General features: G+C 45.3%; 1 protein-coding gene across 1 annotated transcript in view; it reads left to right on the forward strand.

Annotated features, from left to right (window-relative positions):
* The first annotated feature begins 11,206 nt into the window (after positions 1–11,206).
* HS3ST3A1 (heparan sulfate-glucosamine 3-sulfotransferase 3A1) overlaps positions 11,207–18,670 on the forward strand; it is an 82,007-nt gene continuing 74,543 nt past the window's right edge. The window contains exon 1 of the mRNA XM_065910426.1: positions 11,207–12,573. Within this exon, the coding sequence (XP_065766498.1) occupies positions 11,975–12,573 (599 nt within the window). The 5' untranslated portion in view covers positions 11,207–11,974. The remainder of the gene's footprint in view (positions 12,574–18,670) is intronic.

An 18,670-nucleotide genomic window follows, 5' to 3' on the forward strand; every position in this document is an offset into this window, starting at 1 on the left:
GGATCCCCTGGACTGTAGCCCACCAGACTCCTCTGTCCATGGAAATTTCCAGTCAGGAATACTGGAGTGGGTTGGCATTTCATACTCCAGGGGATCTTCCTCACGCAGACATCAAACCCAGGGATCCAATCCGCATCACCTGCATCTCCTGCACTGGGAGGCAGATTCTTTACCAATGAGCCACCTGAAGGGAGGCTAAATACAGTATACTAAATAAGAATTCAAATCATGAAATAAACAGGTACAATATTTTAAAAATTATTGAATATGATCCACCATTTGAATGCTTTGATGAAGAGAATGATTTTAGCATGTTTTTAATGTTCATTGAGCAAATATTATACAAAGGAAACATAAGCATATTGTCAAAGATAGAAATCAATTACATACAGCAAAAACCAAGAACACCCCCTTTTCCTTCTCTCTTGCACTCTTCTTGAAAATAAGCACTGTCAAGAGTCGAGAGTTCATTATTTTTCTTCCATTGATGATTTACATATGTATGTGTTTATGTCTTTGGTGTCATATGGGAAAATCTACCTGTGAGATAATATTATCCACACTGCTCTGGGACTTACTTTTTCACTTAAGCAAATGAGTTGATGATAAATCTAATGCTGATATGTAGATCTATCTCATATGATTTTATACCTTCACCATGTTCCTTAGGAAGGTAGCCTTTTATATGACTTAACCACTTCTCTGTTGATGGACATTTAGGATGTTAGCAACTTTCTTTTTATAAACATGAAAAATGAGCATCTCTGAATCTTTGGGGTCAAGGGCAAGTATTTCTTTGGAATAAATTCATGGAAGATTTCTATTTCGATAGAGGGTGGCAACTTGTCTTCCTAAAGGTCGACACCTAACTCTTTTTGAATCTTCTTTTTGTTTATTCGTGAAAATGTCTGTCATCAATGTTTTTACTCTGCCAACGGGATGAGGCCACCCAGTAATTTATCTCAGGCTTTCACTGCTCCCCAGCGGTAATTTCTATTACTTATTGATCAGAAGAGTCAAAAGATAAAGCTGCTTCTTCAGCTTTCATCTCTCCAGACTTGGGAGAGACTTAGTAAAATTTCTCAGGCTTATGTCCATTCACTAGAATGGTCTCTAAGGATTGAAACAAACTTAGGCGCAGAATCAAACATTACTGCCCAGCTCTATTCCAATTAGTTTTCCTCTCTTTTTCTTTCATTTCTTTCCTTCTGGTAAATTTTGTAATGGGAGAAAAGTAGCTTGTTTCTCAATTTTTATTCATTTATTTAGGAAATGAGTAAAAGAAATTACTGTGAAGATTTTCTGGGAAAGAGATTTTCGGTGAAGAATTTTCCATCACAAGGGAGAGATGGAGTTGAATCTTTTTTATGAATACAATATTCTCTTGATCCTCACTGATGATGTTAATTTTGTTATTGAAAAGGGTTTTTACTGTTGTTGTTTGTTCTTTTTTTACAATTTACCTACAGATATTGTTTCTTCTTTTAATGCAATTGAGTATCAATCTTACCTGGTGGCTCAAAGGTTAATCAAATGTCATCACTGATTGGCTATTTTGTAACCTATAAAAACAGTGAATTCATATCTTTCAAGTCTTGTAAGATCCTTTGTTTCTCTGCCTATGATTTTTTATGTAGTTTGGGCACTGATAGGGTTACCAGGTGAGGTGGGCTGGCCCTTTGAGACCCAGAGCCTCTGACGACTTCCCCTTGCTAGACCAGACGGCAAGCAGTGTGGGTGGGAAGGGCAGAGGAAGAAGGTTGAGCATCTCCTCCTGTCTCGTCACCCTGAGGAATTACTCCTCCACTTTAAACCCACCTGTGGCTGTGGCCTTGGGACCACACGGCGGCATACTCATCTCACAGCATGTTGGGGAGCACTTGGCTCCCTGTGTCTACTCCATTCTCCTGGCTTGCTTTCACGCACTCAGCAACATTTCTGGTCCACTCATTACACTTTTTCCTTTCCCCTCCAAGGTAATGAGTGCTCAGATTACCACATTGATCTAAATTTTCATGAATAATTTTAAGGAATAATTACTGATTCAAGAAATGGTGGAAAATCTGAATATAGCAACCATGATTTTTTTAAACTGTCATTGCATACCCTTCCCCATTAGGGCTCCAGATTCAAATTGCTTTATGAATAATTTTTATATTACTCTCATATATAGTATTTCTACTCTTGCAGAGTGTGGGAAAAAATATAGACTATTTGGAAAAATATAGATTTTTTGGGATCATTTTAGAAATCCAGATTAATCATAATAAAAAATGACAAAATTGAATACAATAAAAGTTTAGCCTTTTGAATGAATATTGATATAAGCATTTCAAATAAAATTTTAGCAAAACACATACAATAGCAAAATAAAATAATAATAATAATACTACATTACCACAAAGTGCACACACTTCAACATTGACACACATTAATGTAACATGAAATACTACAGAAAACAAATAAAAAAGAATAGGTATCTCAGTATCTGTAAACTATATTAAACAAAATCCCAGTTAATATGTATTTCTACATTTGAAATGAAGTTATCTAGTTCTTTAATAAGATAAAAAAAATCCATAATGGAAAAAGAACAAACATTACCTTTTAACAGTCAAAATACAGAAGTATTCCATAAATAACATAAACAGAAGGACATCTGATATTTTATTATTATTTTGTATTATTTTTGTAGTTCTAACCAATTCAATGTGGCAAGAAAAATGAATGAGGTAGATGATTTGGAAAGCAGATTTAAAAGTTTTGTCTACTAGAGATTAAATGATTGTCAACTGAAAAACAATGAAACTAGTAGGAGTGTCCACTAAGGGTGCTAGTTACTGAACATATGTGGAAAAGGCAGTAGCTTGCTTATATATCAGGGGGAAATCCTGAAAATATCTTGAGGAAAGATTTATTTACAAAAAGATCATACATCTAACTCACATAGGAATAACCATAACAAAAGATGCAGGAATGTTATGAAGTCAATGAAAAATTCATCCTGTAGCCATGCAATATAATTCAATAGAACAGAGTAACTGGTGCTCTAGAATAAGGCATTCCATGTTCTTGGAAGGGATTACACTTATATGTATGTATATACATATATGTCTGTGTTTGGGTGTGTGAATTTCCTCTCAAGTTCAGTAAATTGAATTAAAGTCCAGTAAAAATGTGAACAGCATATGGGGGAGTGGTAGTTGATATAACAGACTTCAAGTTTCCAGGAAAATAAAGATGTCAGAATAGTCAACACATTTTGAAATGCTAGTTTGGGTTTAGAGTCGCAAAGTGATAGTTCACAAGTAATACTGTAATGATAGTATGTGATCCTCATGGGAATTGTGTGTGTGTGTGACATGGTCGTGTCTGACTCTTTGCGACCCTTTGGACTGTAACCCACCTGTAGCCCAAGCTCCTTTGTCCATGAGATTCTCTAGGCAAGAATGCTGATGTGGGATGCCATGACATCCTCCAGGGGATTTTCCCAACCCAGGAATCAAACCAGCATCTCCTGTGTTGCCTGCATTGCAAGCGGATTCTTTGCCCACTGAGCCATCATAGAACAAAACAAAATGTTCCAGGACAGATTTGAATATGGATTAAGTTAAATGTGGGCTTTCCAGGTGGCTCAGATGATAAAGAATCCGCCTGCAGTACAGGAGACTTGGGTTCGATCCTAGGGTTGGGAAGATCCCCTGAAGAAGGAAATGGCAATCCACTCCATTATTCTTGCCTGGAGAATTCCATGGACAGAGGAGCCTGGCGGGCTATACTCCATGGGGTCACAAAGAGTTGGACAGGACTGAGAGTCTAACACTTTTCAAGTTGAATATAGGAGAAGCATGTCATTTCAAGTCAGCAAGGAAAGAATAGGTATTAGGAAAACTAGTTCATCATTTAAGAAGGTAAAGTTTGAAGGTTAACTTGCAATAAGTAGAGAAATTGCTTAGGTAAGAAACATACTCAGAACACCCCTTTCCTGGTGATATTTCCTGGTCTTGCTCATGATCTCTTAGGACATTTAGTATACTAGATTGAATTTCCCTGTTTATAAAGGAAAAAAAAGAGATCTAATGATATACAAAGAAGAAACTACTTTTTTAAATCACTGTATAGCCATGTCTAGAAATGTTTTTTGTTTTTTGGGCAAATGGGTCTATAAAAACCACATTCTTATACAGTCCAGAATTTGAATTATCCCACTTCCTTTCAAAGGGTGAGAACTGTGTCAGAGGCTAAGCTGTAAAAAGCTCAGACATGAGCTTGGGCTTTTAGTGTTTAATTAGTAAAGATAAGCTTTATCTTTGCAGCCCCAGCTAATATTATGCCAGAAGTTGAAAGGCAGAATGCTAAAGAGATGGGGTGTGATCAGATGGATAAAATGACCAAGTCCATGTGCAGAAACTATCAGCAGGAATGAATCTTGCACTCAGTTACTTAATAATATGTCTAGAAAAGGTATACTATAGTATAGTATAGTGTAGTGTAGAAACAATAATTGGAACTAAGAAGTAAAATAAAAGCCATTTGTTGAAAGAAGTACTTTGCCTTGGTATGTCAAGGCATGTTCTGAGGAGTTAACTAAGCCTAGTGTCCATACCTACTTCAGAGAGTCTGTTGTTTAGTCCCTCAGTCATGTCCAACTCTTTGCGACCCCGTGGACCATAGCCCACCAGGCTCCTCTGTCCATGGGATTTCCCAGTCAAGAATATCGGAGTGGTTTGCCATTTTCTCTACCAAAGAATCTTCCAGACCCAGGGATTGAACCTGAAACTCCTGCATTGGTGGGTGGATTCTTTACCACTGCGCCACCAGAGAAGCCCTCAGTGTTCAGTTCAGTTCAGTTGCTCAGTCGTGTCCGACTCTTTGTGACCCCATGGACTGCAGCACGCCACGCTTCCATCTTTATCACCAACTCCCAGAGCTTGCTCAAACTCATGTCCATCACCAAGTTGGTGATGGCCATCCAACCATCTCATCCTCTGTCGTCCCCTTCCCCTCCTGCCTTCAATCTTTCCCAGCATCAGGGTCTTTTCCAATGAGTCAGTTCTTCTATCAGGTGGCCAAAGTATTGGAGTTTCAGCTTCACCATCAGTCCTTCCAATGAATATTCAGGACTGATATCCTTTAGGATTGATTGGTTTGTAGTAGTTAAGAGAATGTAGTGGGCACAAAAAAATCTCAAGTTGGAAATTAAGTATTCACAAAGTAAATTTTTCATACTTTTGAAAGCTGAACTGAATTTCCATTTTTAGTGCCTGCTTTAACAAGTTTCAAAAATGTAATCATAGCCCATTCTGGGTACCCTCGGGGTCTCCTTCTGTCTCCCCTGCTCCCATCCCCTTATCAATTCCTCTGCTCCCACTCTGTTGTCTCTTGTTTGGTCTTAGATATGCTAAGACACCACAGAGAATCTGAACTTGGGCCATTGTTCCCATCCACTGGGCATCGGACGAGCTGTCCTTTGTCCTCCCTGTCCTTGGTCACCAGCGCATGCCTATCGCAGTTGCATCACTCCTTGTTCCTGACCTCCAGGCTTCTCCAGACCCTGCATCCTTATCTGGACCCCACTGCCTCCCGGTTGTTGCTTCTCCCATGACTCTGGCGTTTTGAGGGTGCCTCTGGGGAGTTGTTGCTGGCGCTTCCTGCTAAGGAATCCCACAGCCCTTCTCCTCCTTTGCTCTGAAGTGGGGGGTTTCTTTGAGGCTTGCCATTTCTCTGGGTTTCCCTGGAGGCTGTTGCACAAGTCTCCTTTGTTCTCAGATTCCCTCGGCTCATCTAGAGGGTCTAGCTCCTGCCAGACATAATCTCTGGAGGAGGGTGGACAGGAAGCATCAGCCTGTCTCTCTCCTACTTTTCTTCTGATTCGTATCTCCTTCTCCTGCAACACAGGAAGGTTAAAAATCTTCTCTAGAAGTGGAGAACTAAGGGAACTCACTCAGAATCACCAATCATTCAGGCCTATTGTTTATGCCTCGCATCCTTCTAAAGTTCACCTAAAAGATTAACTCAGTTTGGATCTTCTAGATGGTAACTTCAGACTAAACACAAGATTCCTAGAACACAGCTCTATTGCTTGACCACCAGCCAATCACCCCAAATGCTGCCTCCTGTTTCTGGGGACCAGTGATGACCATCCTGTTAGGTCTCCTGTTTGGCCCCTGTCTATTTTATCTCTGAGAGGCACCAACAGTTTCAAACTAAGTTGCTGTTATTACAAGAGTAAAAGCTGATTTCAGATATAAAACACCCCAACTTAGGTCAGGTATAGAGAGACTTCTGCTCTGCTAGGCAGGCCTATGCCCAGGCACAGCAGGAAGAAGTTACAGAAGAAAGAGACCTCCGCCCCAATTCCCAAAAAGCATCTTGAGTATGAAGTCTCTCAGGGGGGAGTTGTTAGGGGAAGCACACTGCCTGTCCGTACATCTAATGTTACTCAGATCTCAATATTCAACTGCGCCCACAGATGATATAGAAGACCCATGATTGGGCCTTCCACAGAAACAACAAGACAGGGGGGAATGTGAGGCTGTGCCATGACAGGCAGCCTAGGTTAGGAGTAGGCCTGGTTTTCCAGGGTAACATGATTATCAGGCCACCTGGAGCCAGCCAATCAACATGCGCCTAGCAAGAAAAAGGGAACCTATCAGGGGAAAGCTGAAAAGCCCGCGAACGCCCAAGTTTGAACAAAAGCCCGCGAAAGTTTGTACCAATAAAATTGCTTTGCAAACATGTAACCAATCCGCTTAAGCCAGCTACTAACTGCTTATGCTCACCTTATAAATTTGGGTAACAGCCTCTGCTCAGGGCTTCCTGACCCTGCACCACTGCGTTGGTTGCGGCAGTGAGCCCTGACTTGAGTCAGCAATAAACTTCCCTTCTTTGTGGGGAAAAAAAAAAAAAAAACTATGTGATTTCTTTAAAGTTGTTTTTTTTTTTTTAGGTGGACCAGTTTTAAAATCTTTATTGAACTTGTTATAGTATTGCTTCTGTTGTTTTATGTTTTGGTTTTCTTGGCTGAGAGGGATCCAAGCTCCTCGATCAGGGATTGAACACACACTCCCTGCAGTGGAAAGAGAAGTTTTAACCATTGGACCACCAGGGAAGTCCCTATGATATCTTTTAAATAAAGGAAATGCCAATATTATAATGAAACAGAAGAAATTATGGACTCAGCATCCTCTACTTTCAGAAAAGAAACACAGAACAAATTTTTAAAAACCCATATAACCCACCTTGAATCAACTTTTAGCTCTCTGTTATTTATGTAAATAGGTACCGTTTTTTCAAGTAACAGTACTTAATTCTTCTGATGCTTAGCTTTTATTGTATTCAGGAGATTTTGAGAACCTGAGCGATTAGTCTACTGAAAATGTCCCTTGATCCTTTTTCATGTTAATTTACCTCTTGATAAGGTGTATTTCCCAACCTGTACCCATTTATTTCATATGTCACAGAATCGGAAAGAATTGACTCAGGACAGAAGCAAGATGCGTGAGTAATTATCAACCTTTCCAATTATTTTTTTGCCAAATCAATAATTCATGAAAATGACCATTTATCAAGACCTTAGTTAAAGTCCTATCCCTCAGGGGAGGTGTGTCCCTGGAGAAATAATAGAACAAAGAAAATTCCAGATACATGGGTTGAACGTCTCCCACCTGGTCTCAAAGTAAAGCTAGCCCTCACTATCTGCAGCTGAGGCCCCTGTCTGTTCAGAAAACATTTGTCCTCTGAGGTTCCTGACAATAGCAAGCCTTTACAAAGTTTAGGATTACATTTCTTGAGGCATGTTCTGAGAACAATGAATGTTATTGGATAGGACATGGGTAAGAGGAGTCCATGGTCCAAGAGGCTTGGAAAACATTCGATGAAGCAAATTTAACTGGTATCTTTACTAAAAAGTCATCTCAGAGACTGTAGAATGCTAATGTCTATTGGGAATACTCAAGAGGGTACAGTCTTTCGGATTTATTCAACTGTAGAATACTTTGCTATGGAACACCCGCCAGGGTTCGGGATGTAGCTGGGGAAACTCTGGCCTCTTTCAACACTGGAAATGGCAAGAAAAGACTTGAGCATTCACTCAGAGTAGGATGCTAGGAGCAAGCCCCAGCTCCTACCTGGCCTTTAGTAAATATCATTAGTCTCTCTCCCTCATCATCCTTTCTTTTCCAAACTTCAGAGACTAATACTGGTCACTAACAGCAGTAAGACAGCTTCCCTGGTGGCTCAGCAGTGAAGAATTCACCTGCCAATGCAGGTGAAACCGGTTCAATTCATGGGTCAGGAAGATCCCCTGAAGAAGGAAACAGCAATCCACTCCAGTATTCTTGCCTGGGAAATTCTATGGATAGAGAAGCACGGTAGTCTACAGACCACAGGATCACAAACAAGTCAGGCACGACTTACTGACTAAGCAACAACAGAAACAGTGGTAAAAGCACTTCTTAATATGGTCTTGTAATAATTTTGCTCGTTTCTCAGTCTGGAAATACCACTATGCTCATCTCCACCTGCAACAACCTTACTCCATCTTCAACAAGGTCCTTCTTCAGGTCCACTTACTTTGGGAAATCTTGGCCATCTTTCAGGGCACATCCAGGAGCTGGATGTGAATCTGGTGAGTGGGTAGCACCGTCAGTCATTCGCTGGAACACGGTGCACTGTTGCATTCTAAAGAATGTGTGCATGTTTTGTCTCATCGAGATTACAAGCCCCTAAGACCTGTGTTTCCCCTCATGCAGGACATTAGCTGCTTGCTCATCCAGATCCATGTCACCCCCTGCTTTTGCTCCAGGAGGCTCACCTGGAGAGCTGACATCAACAGGCCCCCAAGCTCTCTGGCTTCCATGATGGTTTGGCCACTGCGGGGCCAAACACAAGCTGGATTTTTAAGACTTGGTATGAAAAGAAAGAACATAAATGACCTCAGCCATATTTATATTGACATGTTAAAATCACATTTCTAGGTAGGTAGGATCTATTACTAAAATTAACTTCACCTGTTTCTTTTTACCATGTTTAAGGTGGCTACTAGACATTTAAAATGACCTATGGGGCTTGTATTCATGGCTTATATTTTATTTCTAAGGTACAGGGCTGCCCTAGAGCTAGATATGGTGTGAGTGGTCCTGAGAACCCCAGTCTCCTACATACTGTGGGTGTTTAATACCCACGGAAAGGAAATACCTGTACTTGGAATGTGGAAGTCATGATATTCTGCCATGTTGGAGCTAAAGCTAGAAGGAAACTTGGCCACCACCATTTCCAGATGGGAAAACCCAACCGTGTTTGTAAACATTTATGGGATTGCACATGTTTTCAGAATAACTTTAAAATTATCTTCTCTTTTTTCTTTTTTTGGTTTTATTTCTGCAAATCAGACTGAAATACCTAGAGATAAACTAAAATACATTAAAGCTCAACTAGATTGTTGACATCCAGTATTAGGACACAATGAGGCATTAACGCTTGGCAGGACTTATTGCTCATCCTTGTAAAAGCCCATTGCTTTACGGCAGCAGAACCTAACAAACTCTTCACCAGAGGACAGAAAAGGCTGGGATTGGCACTTCATAAACAGAAAACCACGTCCAGCCCTGAGTATTTATCCAGCTGGCCCACATACAGCTATTCCACCTAGGCACCCAGAGTCAGAAACTGCCAGATCGCCCTGGAAAGGTTATAAAGACTTCACTTCCATGTCAGATGGAGCGCGGGAAGGCAGGCGGGCCAAGTCCCCACACTGGGCAGCAGGAGCTCCCCGCACCCCGGCCCCGCGGCGGCGGCCAGCCTTGGGCAGCACCCACCCGGCGCCCCGAAAGCCGGCCGCGAGGCCTGCAAGGGTGAGTGTGAGGCGGCCAGGCTACCGCCCACATTGCGGGGCGTCCTGCTGAGACCAGGAAACCAAGAAATCAGGAACAAATCGGATTGGAATTAAAAACCACCTCATGCAGGTTCCACGGGCCACCTCCCTCCATTAAACAGCAAGGCGATTTGTAGGCCTTTCTGACCCGCTCTCTGAGGAGCGCGGGGAGAGGATGTAGGGTCAGGGGGGGCAAGCGAACCAGGAAACCGCTGCTCAGGAGAAGACATTTAACTCCGCACTGGGGCGCGCACGGTCGCGCACGAAAGCGCGCACACACACACACACACACACACACACACACACACACACACACACACACACTAAAAGAATTCGCGCACGGTCGCGCACGAAAGCGCGCACACACACACACACACACACACACACACACACACACACACTAAAAGAATTCGCGCACGGTCGCGCACGAAAGCGCACACACACACACACACACACACACACACACACACACACACACACACACACACACACACACACTAAAAGAATTCCCATCAAAAACTGGGCCTATGGATTTGGAATCGTAGTTGATTTCTTTTAAAAAAAATCTGAATTTCTCCATTTGATTCAGTTATTGGCTCATTTCCTAAGAGGTTGGTCCTTTCCAGGTCCAACGAAACTTTGATCATCCAAAACTAACATAGGGAAACAATGAAATGAAAAACAAAAACAACAAAACACCAAAAGCTGCAGCGAGCAGAAGGCTTCGCCCGGGCGTCCGCAGTGGACAGCAGGGTAGGTGGGAGGCGAAGCCGCAGCGGAGGAATCCAGCTCGTCCCGGACAGCCAGGGGCGCGGCGCCCGGCGCGGTCCCGGGAACCGCCACCAACGAAGCTTCCGAAGGTTCGCGGAGGTGGGGAGCTGGCAGCTCCGGGGTCAGGACGGAGCGACCCTGGAGGGAGGGACCCCGAGCACAGGGATCGGAGGGGTCGGGGCTGCGCTGGGCTGAGCGGCGTCGGAGCGGTTTGGGAGCCCCTGATGGAGCGCGTGCCTCGCGGGGTGGAAGTCAGGCCCCGGGGATCCGTTCCCCGCGCCTGCCGGTCAGAGGTCCCCGGAGCCGCCGCAGACCCGGCCCGGCTCCGAGGGGGCGAGGCAGCCGGCTGGGGTGGAGGGGGCGGGGTGGGCGGAGTAGGGGAGGGGCGTCGCCTTGGTCGCCCCCGCCCTCTCCGCGGTCATTGGGCGGCCGCCGCGGGGTCCGCGCCACCTTCCCCCCAGTGCGCCCGCCCGTCCCCCCTGCGCTCCTCCGGGGGCTGGACCGGCCCCGGCCGCTGACGTCACCGACAAGTTTGCTGCCCTCGGAGCTCCACGTGTGGCGGCGGCGACGGCCCGAGAGGCGGCGGGGAGGTGGGGAGCTCAGTGGCCGCGGCTGCAGACGGGTCCCGCGGAGCCCGGTTCAGCCGCGCCGCTCCCAGGTGGGGCCGAGAGCCGCCGGAGCGGCCGGGTGCGCACGGAGAGGGGCGGACGACTGGGCGAGGCCCCTCTGGCTCCCGCTCCGGCAGAGGGACTCGGGGGACTTCGCCCCAGGGCCGGGAGCGCGCACCCAGGCGGGCCGGGGACAGAGCAAGCAGCGGCTTGGAGGCGCTGTCTCCGCCGCGGTCTGGAGCGCGCGGAGCCCAGCGGCCCGGGAGCCGCGCGTCCGCTCTCCGGGACTGAGCGAGGGATGCGCGATCGCTGAGCTGGGACGCGTGCTGAGAGGCTGCTCCGGCCCGGGGCTGAGACGCACTCCTTCGCCACCGGCCGCCGAGATCCCCGTTCCGGCAACTCTCGGGGACCTGGGGCGCCGAACGCGGCCCCGGGCTGAGGACTTGCGCGAGTCTAAGACGATGGTTTCTTAAGCACGGCATCACGTCCCCCTTCCCGCCCCCTCGACCGACCGGAGGCTGGGATCCCGCGCGCGGCTCCGGGGTCTCCTTCTCCCGGAGGAGCCCCGACTGCTGCCGCCCGGGCAGCTTGCACGGCCGCAGGGGCGCAGGGCGATGTGGCCTCGGTCCAGCGCGCAGGAGCCCCTGGAGTATGTCCCGGCACCTGGCGGAGTCCCGGCCTAGCATGGCCCGCGCGCTGCCCGACGTCGCCTCCGGCTAGGATGGCCCCTCCGGGCCCGGCCGGCGCCCACCCCACCTCTGCCGAGCCGCTGTCCCGCAGCGTCTTCCGCAAGTTCTTGCTGATGCTCTGCTCTCTGCTCACGTCCCTCTACGTCTTCTACTGCCTGGCCGAGCGCTGCCAGACCCTAACGGGCCCTGTCGTGGGGCGGTCGGGCGGCGGCGAGGAGGCGGGGACCCCGGGCCGCGGCGTCTCGGCCGGAGGCCCGGGGGAGCTGGCCGCTTGGCCAGTGGCCGCGCGAAGGAAGCGCCTCCTGCAAGTGCGGCCGCGGCCGAGGCGCCGGCCGCCCGCCCCGAGAGACGACGGCGAGGAGGCGGCCGGGGAAGAGGAGCCTCCAGGGCTGGCGGGGAGTCTCGGCGGCTCCGGGGCCGGGAGCAGCGTGGCCGAAACCCCGCCGGGGACCTTGGCCCTGCTACTGGACGAAGGGAGCAAGCAGCTGCCGCAGGCCATCATCATCGGAGTGAAGAAGGGCGGCACGCGGGCGCTGCTGGAGTTCCTGCGCCTGCACCCCGACGTGCGCGCCGTCGGCGCAGAGCCCCACTTTTTCGACCGCAGCTACGACAAGGGCCTCGCCTGGTACCGGTGAGCGGGCGCGGGGCAGGGCGGGGGCGGCCGGAGCGCGCGGTGGGGGCCCCAGGGGCCGGTGGCGACCCTCACCCCGTGCACTCCCTCCCGGGTATCATCAGAGGGGACAGGGTCACCAGTCGCGGTCCTTAAGACGAGGGCTTTCCCCCACCCTGCCTCTGTCTAAATATGGCGAAATATTTAGTACTAAACCCCTGTATTTTCGATTTGCCATATAGACTTTATTTCCACAATAAAGCGGATGGGGGCGAGGGGTGGATATTTTGGCCTTGGAGATATCTTTCTTTAGTTTTTTGGATTCCTTTCCCCCCAAATAGCCCATCTGTTCATTTTCTCCTACTCTGTGGAAGTAGAGAGAAAATGTCCCTGCTAAGTTAGAAACCTGCTCACCAATTACTAGATAATTGGTGGATCCTTTCTACCAATGAAACCTGTTTCTATTTCTCCTTTATCTTCTGGGCGGTTGCCTGGGGTTAATGCAGTCTTTGCCATCGCTTATTTATTTACTTATCTTAACTCTTTGCCAGAGAATTGTCCTGGATGGTAAGTAATATAGATAATTGTTGTGAGTGGTAAGTAATACAGACACTTAAAGTGTCAAGAACTAGACTCTAGGTCTGGGGGTATGTATGTAAGAGTGTTTTTTAAAAGACTTTGTTAGCAATAACTTTTGTTTAGGGCGAGGAAATTCTACAAAATGCCCTCTGTATTTCTGGGAAGGAGTACCTTTTGTCTTTGGACTGGCAGAAACTTTTCTAAAGATCTTCAAACAATTCCCTTTATAAATGAGGTAGCTGAAATTTTTGTTAAAGGAAGAAAAGTGGGGGAAAAATAGGAATCTTGGTAATGCTGTGAAAAAACCCTCCTAATGCAGTGTAGGAAACAAGGCTGATTTAGATCTTAATCTTAAATTTGCCAGTCTTCTCAAATTCAGACCACCTTTAATAACAGAATAAGCCAAACTCTAATAAATCTTAGTGTCACCTGGGTTTTGTTTGCCATAAAATATTGGTGTTTTTTCTCTCCTCGGAGCATAAGGAAAAATATGCTGGAATTTTCCATTTTCTAAAGTTTTATCTTGTTCATTAAAGGTGCCTTCTCGTTTTTTTTTTAACTGAAATGATAGTACAAAAGTTACACCACCATTTAAGTATATTTCAAAAGCCCACTCAATTAGCTATTCATCCCCCAAAGAGAAATGAACGTGATTTGACAAGTTTATTTACTTGAGAGTCAAGCACAGGAAGCAAATTTACAGTAACCCAACTCAGGAGAAAACGGTTTCGTCCTAAAAGTCAAACTTGAACATTAAACATGTTTCAAACAGTAACTTTCCATTTGTTGGAAAGAAAAACAAACAGCCTTCCCGTGCTATGGGCTATATATCATTTAAAATCATCAGCCACTTAAAAAAATCCCCTTGTGTTTCTGTCATTTCTGTTGTATCCTCTGGGAAGTTCTTATAAAAATGACCTGTTGAATCTGGAAACAACAGGTCCTTCTTCTTAGCACAAAGGCAGCTCTGTTTTTTCCATCAAGGACACAAGAAAGAAGTGATTAAAGACCCCCTAAAACTCTTATCTAAAGCAGTTTGCATTGAATGCGGCCCGGTCCTCGGCTGTAAGTGAACACATTTCAAGCCGACTGCCCCAAAACATCTAAGACCATGTTGGACTCTGAGGTGCTATTAAGTATGGTGAAATATTTAGTGCTAACCCCCTGTATTTTCGTTTCGCCACATAGACTTTATTTCCACAAAGTAGGATTGTTTCTTCCCGTTTCAGAGATGAGTATCAGAGGGTACAGTATATCCAGAGAGCTGGATCTTATTTTCCATGGACCTTTCTGAGCTAGTGTAAGAGAAGGGAGGTTTCAAGGTAACTAGAAACACAAGTTTTGTTTTGTTTTTTTTTTTTTTAAGAAGGGAGAGGCAATTTAAAAAAAGAAGAAAAAGTCATAAACTTTTAGGCTGTTCTCTTGCTTGGAAACTGGATGCATGCTGTAAAGTAAATATCTCCTTGGATTGTTTACTTGGGTAGAGGAGTTCTATAAAGCAATTTATGGTGGTTACAAAAATAACTGCACAGTAGACTTCATGGTTTGGTGAATTTAATTTTCTAAGTGTTAGAGCAATGTCTTTGTTTTACCATTTGCAATGGTCTTTTATGGGATGCATAAATTTAAGTTTAACTCAATTACATGGAAAACTCTTATTAAAAACGTCCAACCTATGGAGCCGGGATTATGCGATTATTTAATGAAATTTTGCCACAGTTCTCTTTCATCTTGGCTCTGAACTTGGAGTTAGATATTTGTGGAAAAGACTGAAGACTTAAACAAGAAAAAGAAAATCACACACAGCACCATCTATTAGGCACGTTTTAGCTCTTGTGTTTAGCCAGTATTTAGGTAGAAGGATTCCTTTTAGATCTTCTTGATTCAGTCCCAAAATTGTAATATAGGATTTCTAACACACACTTATGAAATGCCATCCCCCCGCCGCCCCCCTCCCACACACACAAAGGAACAGAAAGAAAACCCTAGTATTTGAGCCCTGAAGTGAGTTATTTCAAGAGGAAAAAATCTGTACAATATTTTTTAGATGCTCATTGACATGGGAGAATCTGCAAGTTTAGCCTTGTTTTTTCACCCAGTGAAGTTTCTCTCCATTTGCCACAATAGTTTGTTGTGGCAGCGCCCCCTACCGTCCTGATGATGGCACAAATCTGTTGCTGATGGGAAGTTGGGAGAAAAATCTCTTGGAAATTGAGTTTGATAGTTTAAAACGCCTCTTGCTAGGATGTGTCAATACATTTCTCTCTCTGGGGAAGAAAATTAATGGTACTTTTTAAACTACATCCCAGAAATAGTGTAATCAATGGTTTCTTCGTTTGGACAAGTGTGTAGCAAAGCTTAAGAAAACAAGTTTATTCAAAATCTCAAAAAAGGAAATTATTCATATTGATTTTAAATGTCCGAATAGTACTCTCAAATCAGTGAAACACAGGGACATATTAGTATGCCAGGGAATTTGTTAATGATAACTTAGGAAGCTTCAGTGGAGTTTTCTGGATATGAAACTCTGCCCTGATGGGGTTTAGAAAACATTCCACATGACTTAATTTAGCCGACATGCTATCAGGACGACGACAAATGTCTGGCTCGCGCATCACGGGAAAGCAGTCCTTCACCATGCTGTGTCTGCACATCCATTGGATGTGTGGCGGGTTCCTCGAGAAAAGTGGGGAATTGTTTCATTAATTTCAAAACTTTAAGATTTCTTCTGAAAGTTAAGACCAGATACCTCTGCTGTAGTTCAAGACCAGGTGAACTTGGAATTCAACAAGAACCCCCCTCCCCCACTCTGCTTGTATGTTTGCACCAATTATAATGTATGGTTATTTTTCTCCTAAAAGATACCTTAGCTTTTATCTTACCTCCTAGGATAAAGAATACCTATTTATAAAGTATTTAAAGATACATGTGTATGCTTATACATACTATGTATTTATATATGTATGTATATGTTTGCATTCTGTAACATTTCAGTCTTTTATTTGGGGACAAGATAGTTAAGTGTTCCTTGTCTAATCTCTTATGCTAGCATATCTCATTCCTATATTTTGATTCAGTTTTTTTAGTGAGACCAGATGATTTCCACAGAGAAAAATGTTTCCAATATTATTTTACTCTGTAGCAGTGGTCCCTAGCCTTTTTGGCACCAGGGACGGGTTTCGTAGAAGACAATTTTTCCACGGACTTGGGGTGGAGGAGGGTTTCAGAATTATTCAAGCATATTACATTTATTGTGTGCTTTATTTCTGTTATGGTTACATCAGTTCCACCTCTGATCATCAGGCTTTAGGTCCCAGAGTTTGGGGACCCCCGTGTAGTAACCAGGAAGATCAGAGATGACTCAGCTTGGAGTTCAGGAGATGGTTCTTTCCATGGCTGCAGAATGTGAAGCTCTCTGGCCCTTCCCGTTCACGGCCTTGTTTATCAGCCACGGGAGAGGCAGGCTGAGCAGAGGCACTTTCGGTTCCTATCGGGGGTGATGGGCGTCTCAGAGCAGCTGGGAGCAGCTGTGGAGCACCCCCGTGTTCGCTTTCCCACCCTTGTGAGCCACCAGCCCTTCTGCAGGAAGGGTGGGGGGTGAAATGTGAGCCACAGGAGTCTGGCCACCAATGCAAGGTCCTGGGGACTGCCGTCCAAAGAGGCCCTGTGTCCTCGGAGGGGAGTGAAGGACCTTGGAAGGCATGAAAGGTGGGGCAGGGCGGAAAGTGGGGAGAAGCAGCTTTGGGCCCGAGTCCTGTGTCTTTGGAGGGGGAAAGGGCATCATGTCTTTCATTCATTTGCTCCCAGGAGTCCTCAGTGACTGGACATTTCCTTTGAGTGGGAGGTTGCAAACGGTGCCTTCAAGAAGCCTTATGCTGCCATTTTGTTTGCCCTGGGTTCATGCCCTGGTAGACCTCCCCGGCAAGACAGGTCCAACAGTCTCGTCTGTGTGTGTGTGTGTGTGTGTATGTGTGTGCACTCAGTTTGTGCATGAACCCACCTTCAAGAGCAGGCACCCAGTAGGTGGAGAAAGTGATAGAACTGATAACAGGAATGTTATTTAGTGGTTAGGGAACTTCTGAGCAGTATCAGACACCTAAGTGAAACAGGGTCTAGGATATTGAGTCCAGCCATTAAAAACAACAACAGCAACGGCAAAGCCATGCTTGGTACAGCCTGGAGTGGGAATACCTGGTGTGAGTGATTATTGCCTTAGAGCGACGAGATTTATCACATGCTGATAGAGCTTGAGATGGCTGGATGGCATCACCTACTCAATGGACATGAGTTTGAGTAAACTCCGGGAGTTGGTGATGGACAGGGAGGCCTGGCGTGCTGAGATTCATGGGGTCGCAAAAAGTCGGACACGTCTGAGCAACTGAACTAAACTGAACTGATAGAGTGTATGTGAAACGCAGAGCCATCTAAGAGCAAAAATCCTATGGTCATCTCCTGCCTTCCCTTTAAAAAAAAACTAAAAATGCTCTGGCCCAAAAATTTGTCTCATGGAAATGTCTGTGGATGGGCCCAGAAAGAGGACATGCCAAATCTGTGTTCTGGAGGGGTCATGAGAACAAAATAAGCTTGTGCAGTTAATGACAAGAGGGAGTGACCTTACATAGACCAGAAGCTCCCATCTTAGGAGAGTCACAGAGCAAACAAACCCACTTGATATAAACAACTAAGGCTTGCCTGTCTCTACGGGATGCGTTTGAACAACTGCACATCACACTTACCATCACTCAGGTTGCTGGGTCGGAAACTTCATAGATGCAGCGCTTTTCCTTAGGGAAAAGCTTTCTCTTTCTCCACCAAGGAACAGGAACTTAGCTGATAAAGAGCGTCATTTTTACGTGTGCTTCCTAGTGATACTGGACTTGAAGCTTTGTGAAAGTTTGTTTCTCCTTAAGTGATGAATCCTTATTGTGGAAATGAGGTTTCTTGTTAAGGCATATGCCTTTAATATTATAACCAGAGGAAATTGCACCTCAGTAATATTTTGGCTCCCTAGTCTTTGCATTTGTAAGGATGTCTTTAAAATGTTTGCCAGCACTTTAAAATCTTTGCTAATTTGATACAGTTAAAATGTCTCTATGGGCATAGGGATATTGATACAGTTAATAAATAGGCCTATGTGAAATAAACTTAGGTGAAACCAGAACCTAGAAATTGAGGAAATGCCGAGTTCAGAGACCTGAAGCATATTCCCAGCTGCTTGCCTCCAGGGATGCAACTTCTGATTTTTTTATATCACTCATGTGGTCATGACTGTTACATTTAATCTGTGATCCTTTGAAAGCTATATTCCAGAAGTTCAGATTTGCTGTCAGATGGCTGTAAATGTGGGCTTCCCAGGGGGCTCAGTGGTAAAGAATCCACATGCCAATGCAGGAGACCCAGGTTCCATCCCTGGGTTGGGAAGATCCCCGGAGAAGGGAATGAGAATGCACTCCAGTATTGTTGCCTGAAAAATCCCATGGACAGAGGAGCCTGGCTGTTTACAGTCAATGAAGTCCTAAACAGTGGGACATGGCTTAGT

This window comes from Muntiacus reevesi, chromosome 18 (assembly GCF_963930625.1).
Source record: "Muntiacus reevesi chromosome 18, mMunRee1.1, whole genome shotgun sequence".
In the NCBI taxonomy this organism is placed as follows: domain Eukaryota; kingdom Metazoa; phylum Chordata; class Mammalia; order Artiodactyla; family Cervidae; genus Muntiacus; species Muntiacus reevesi.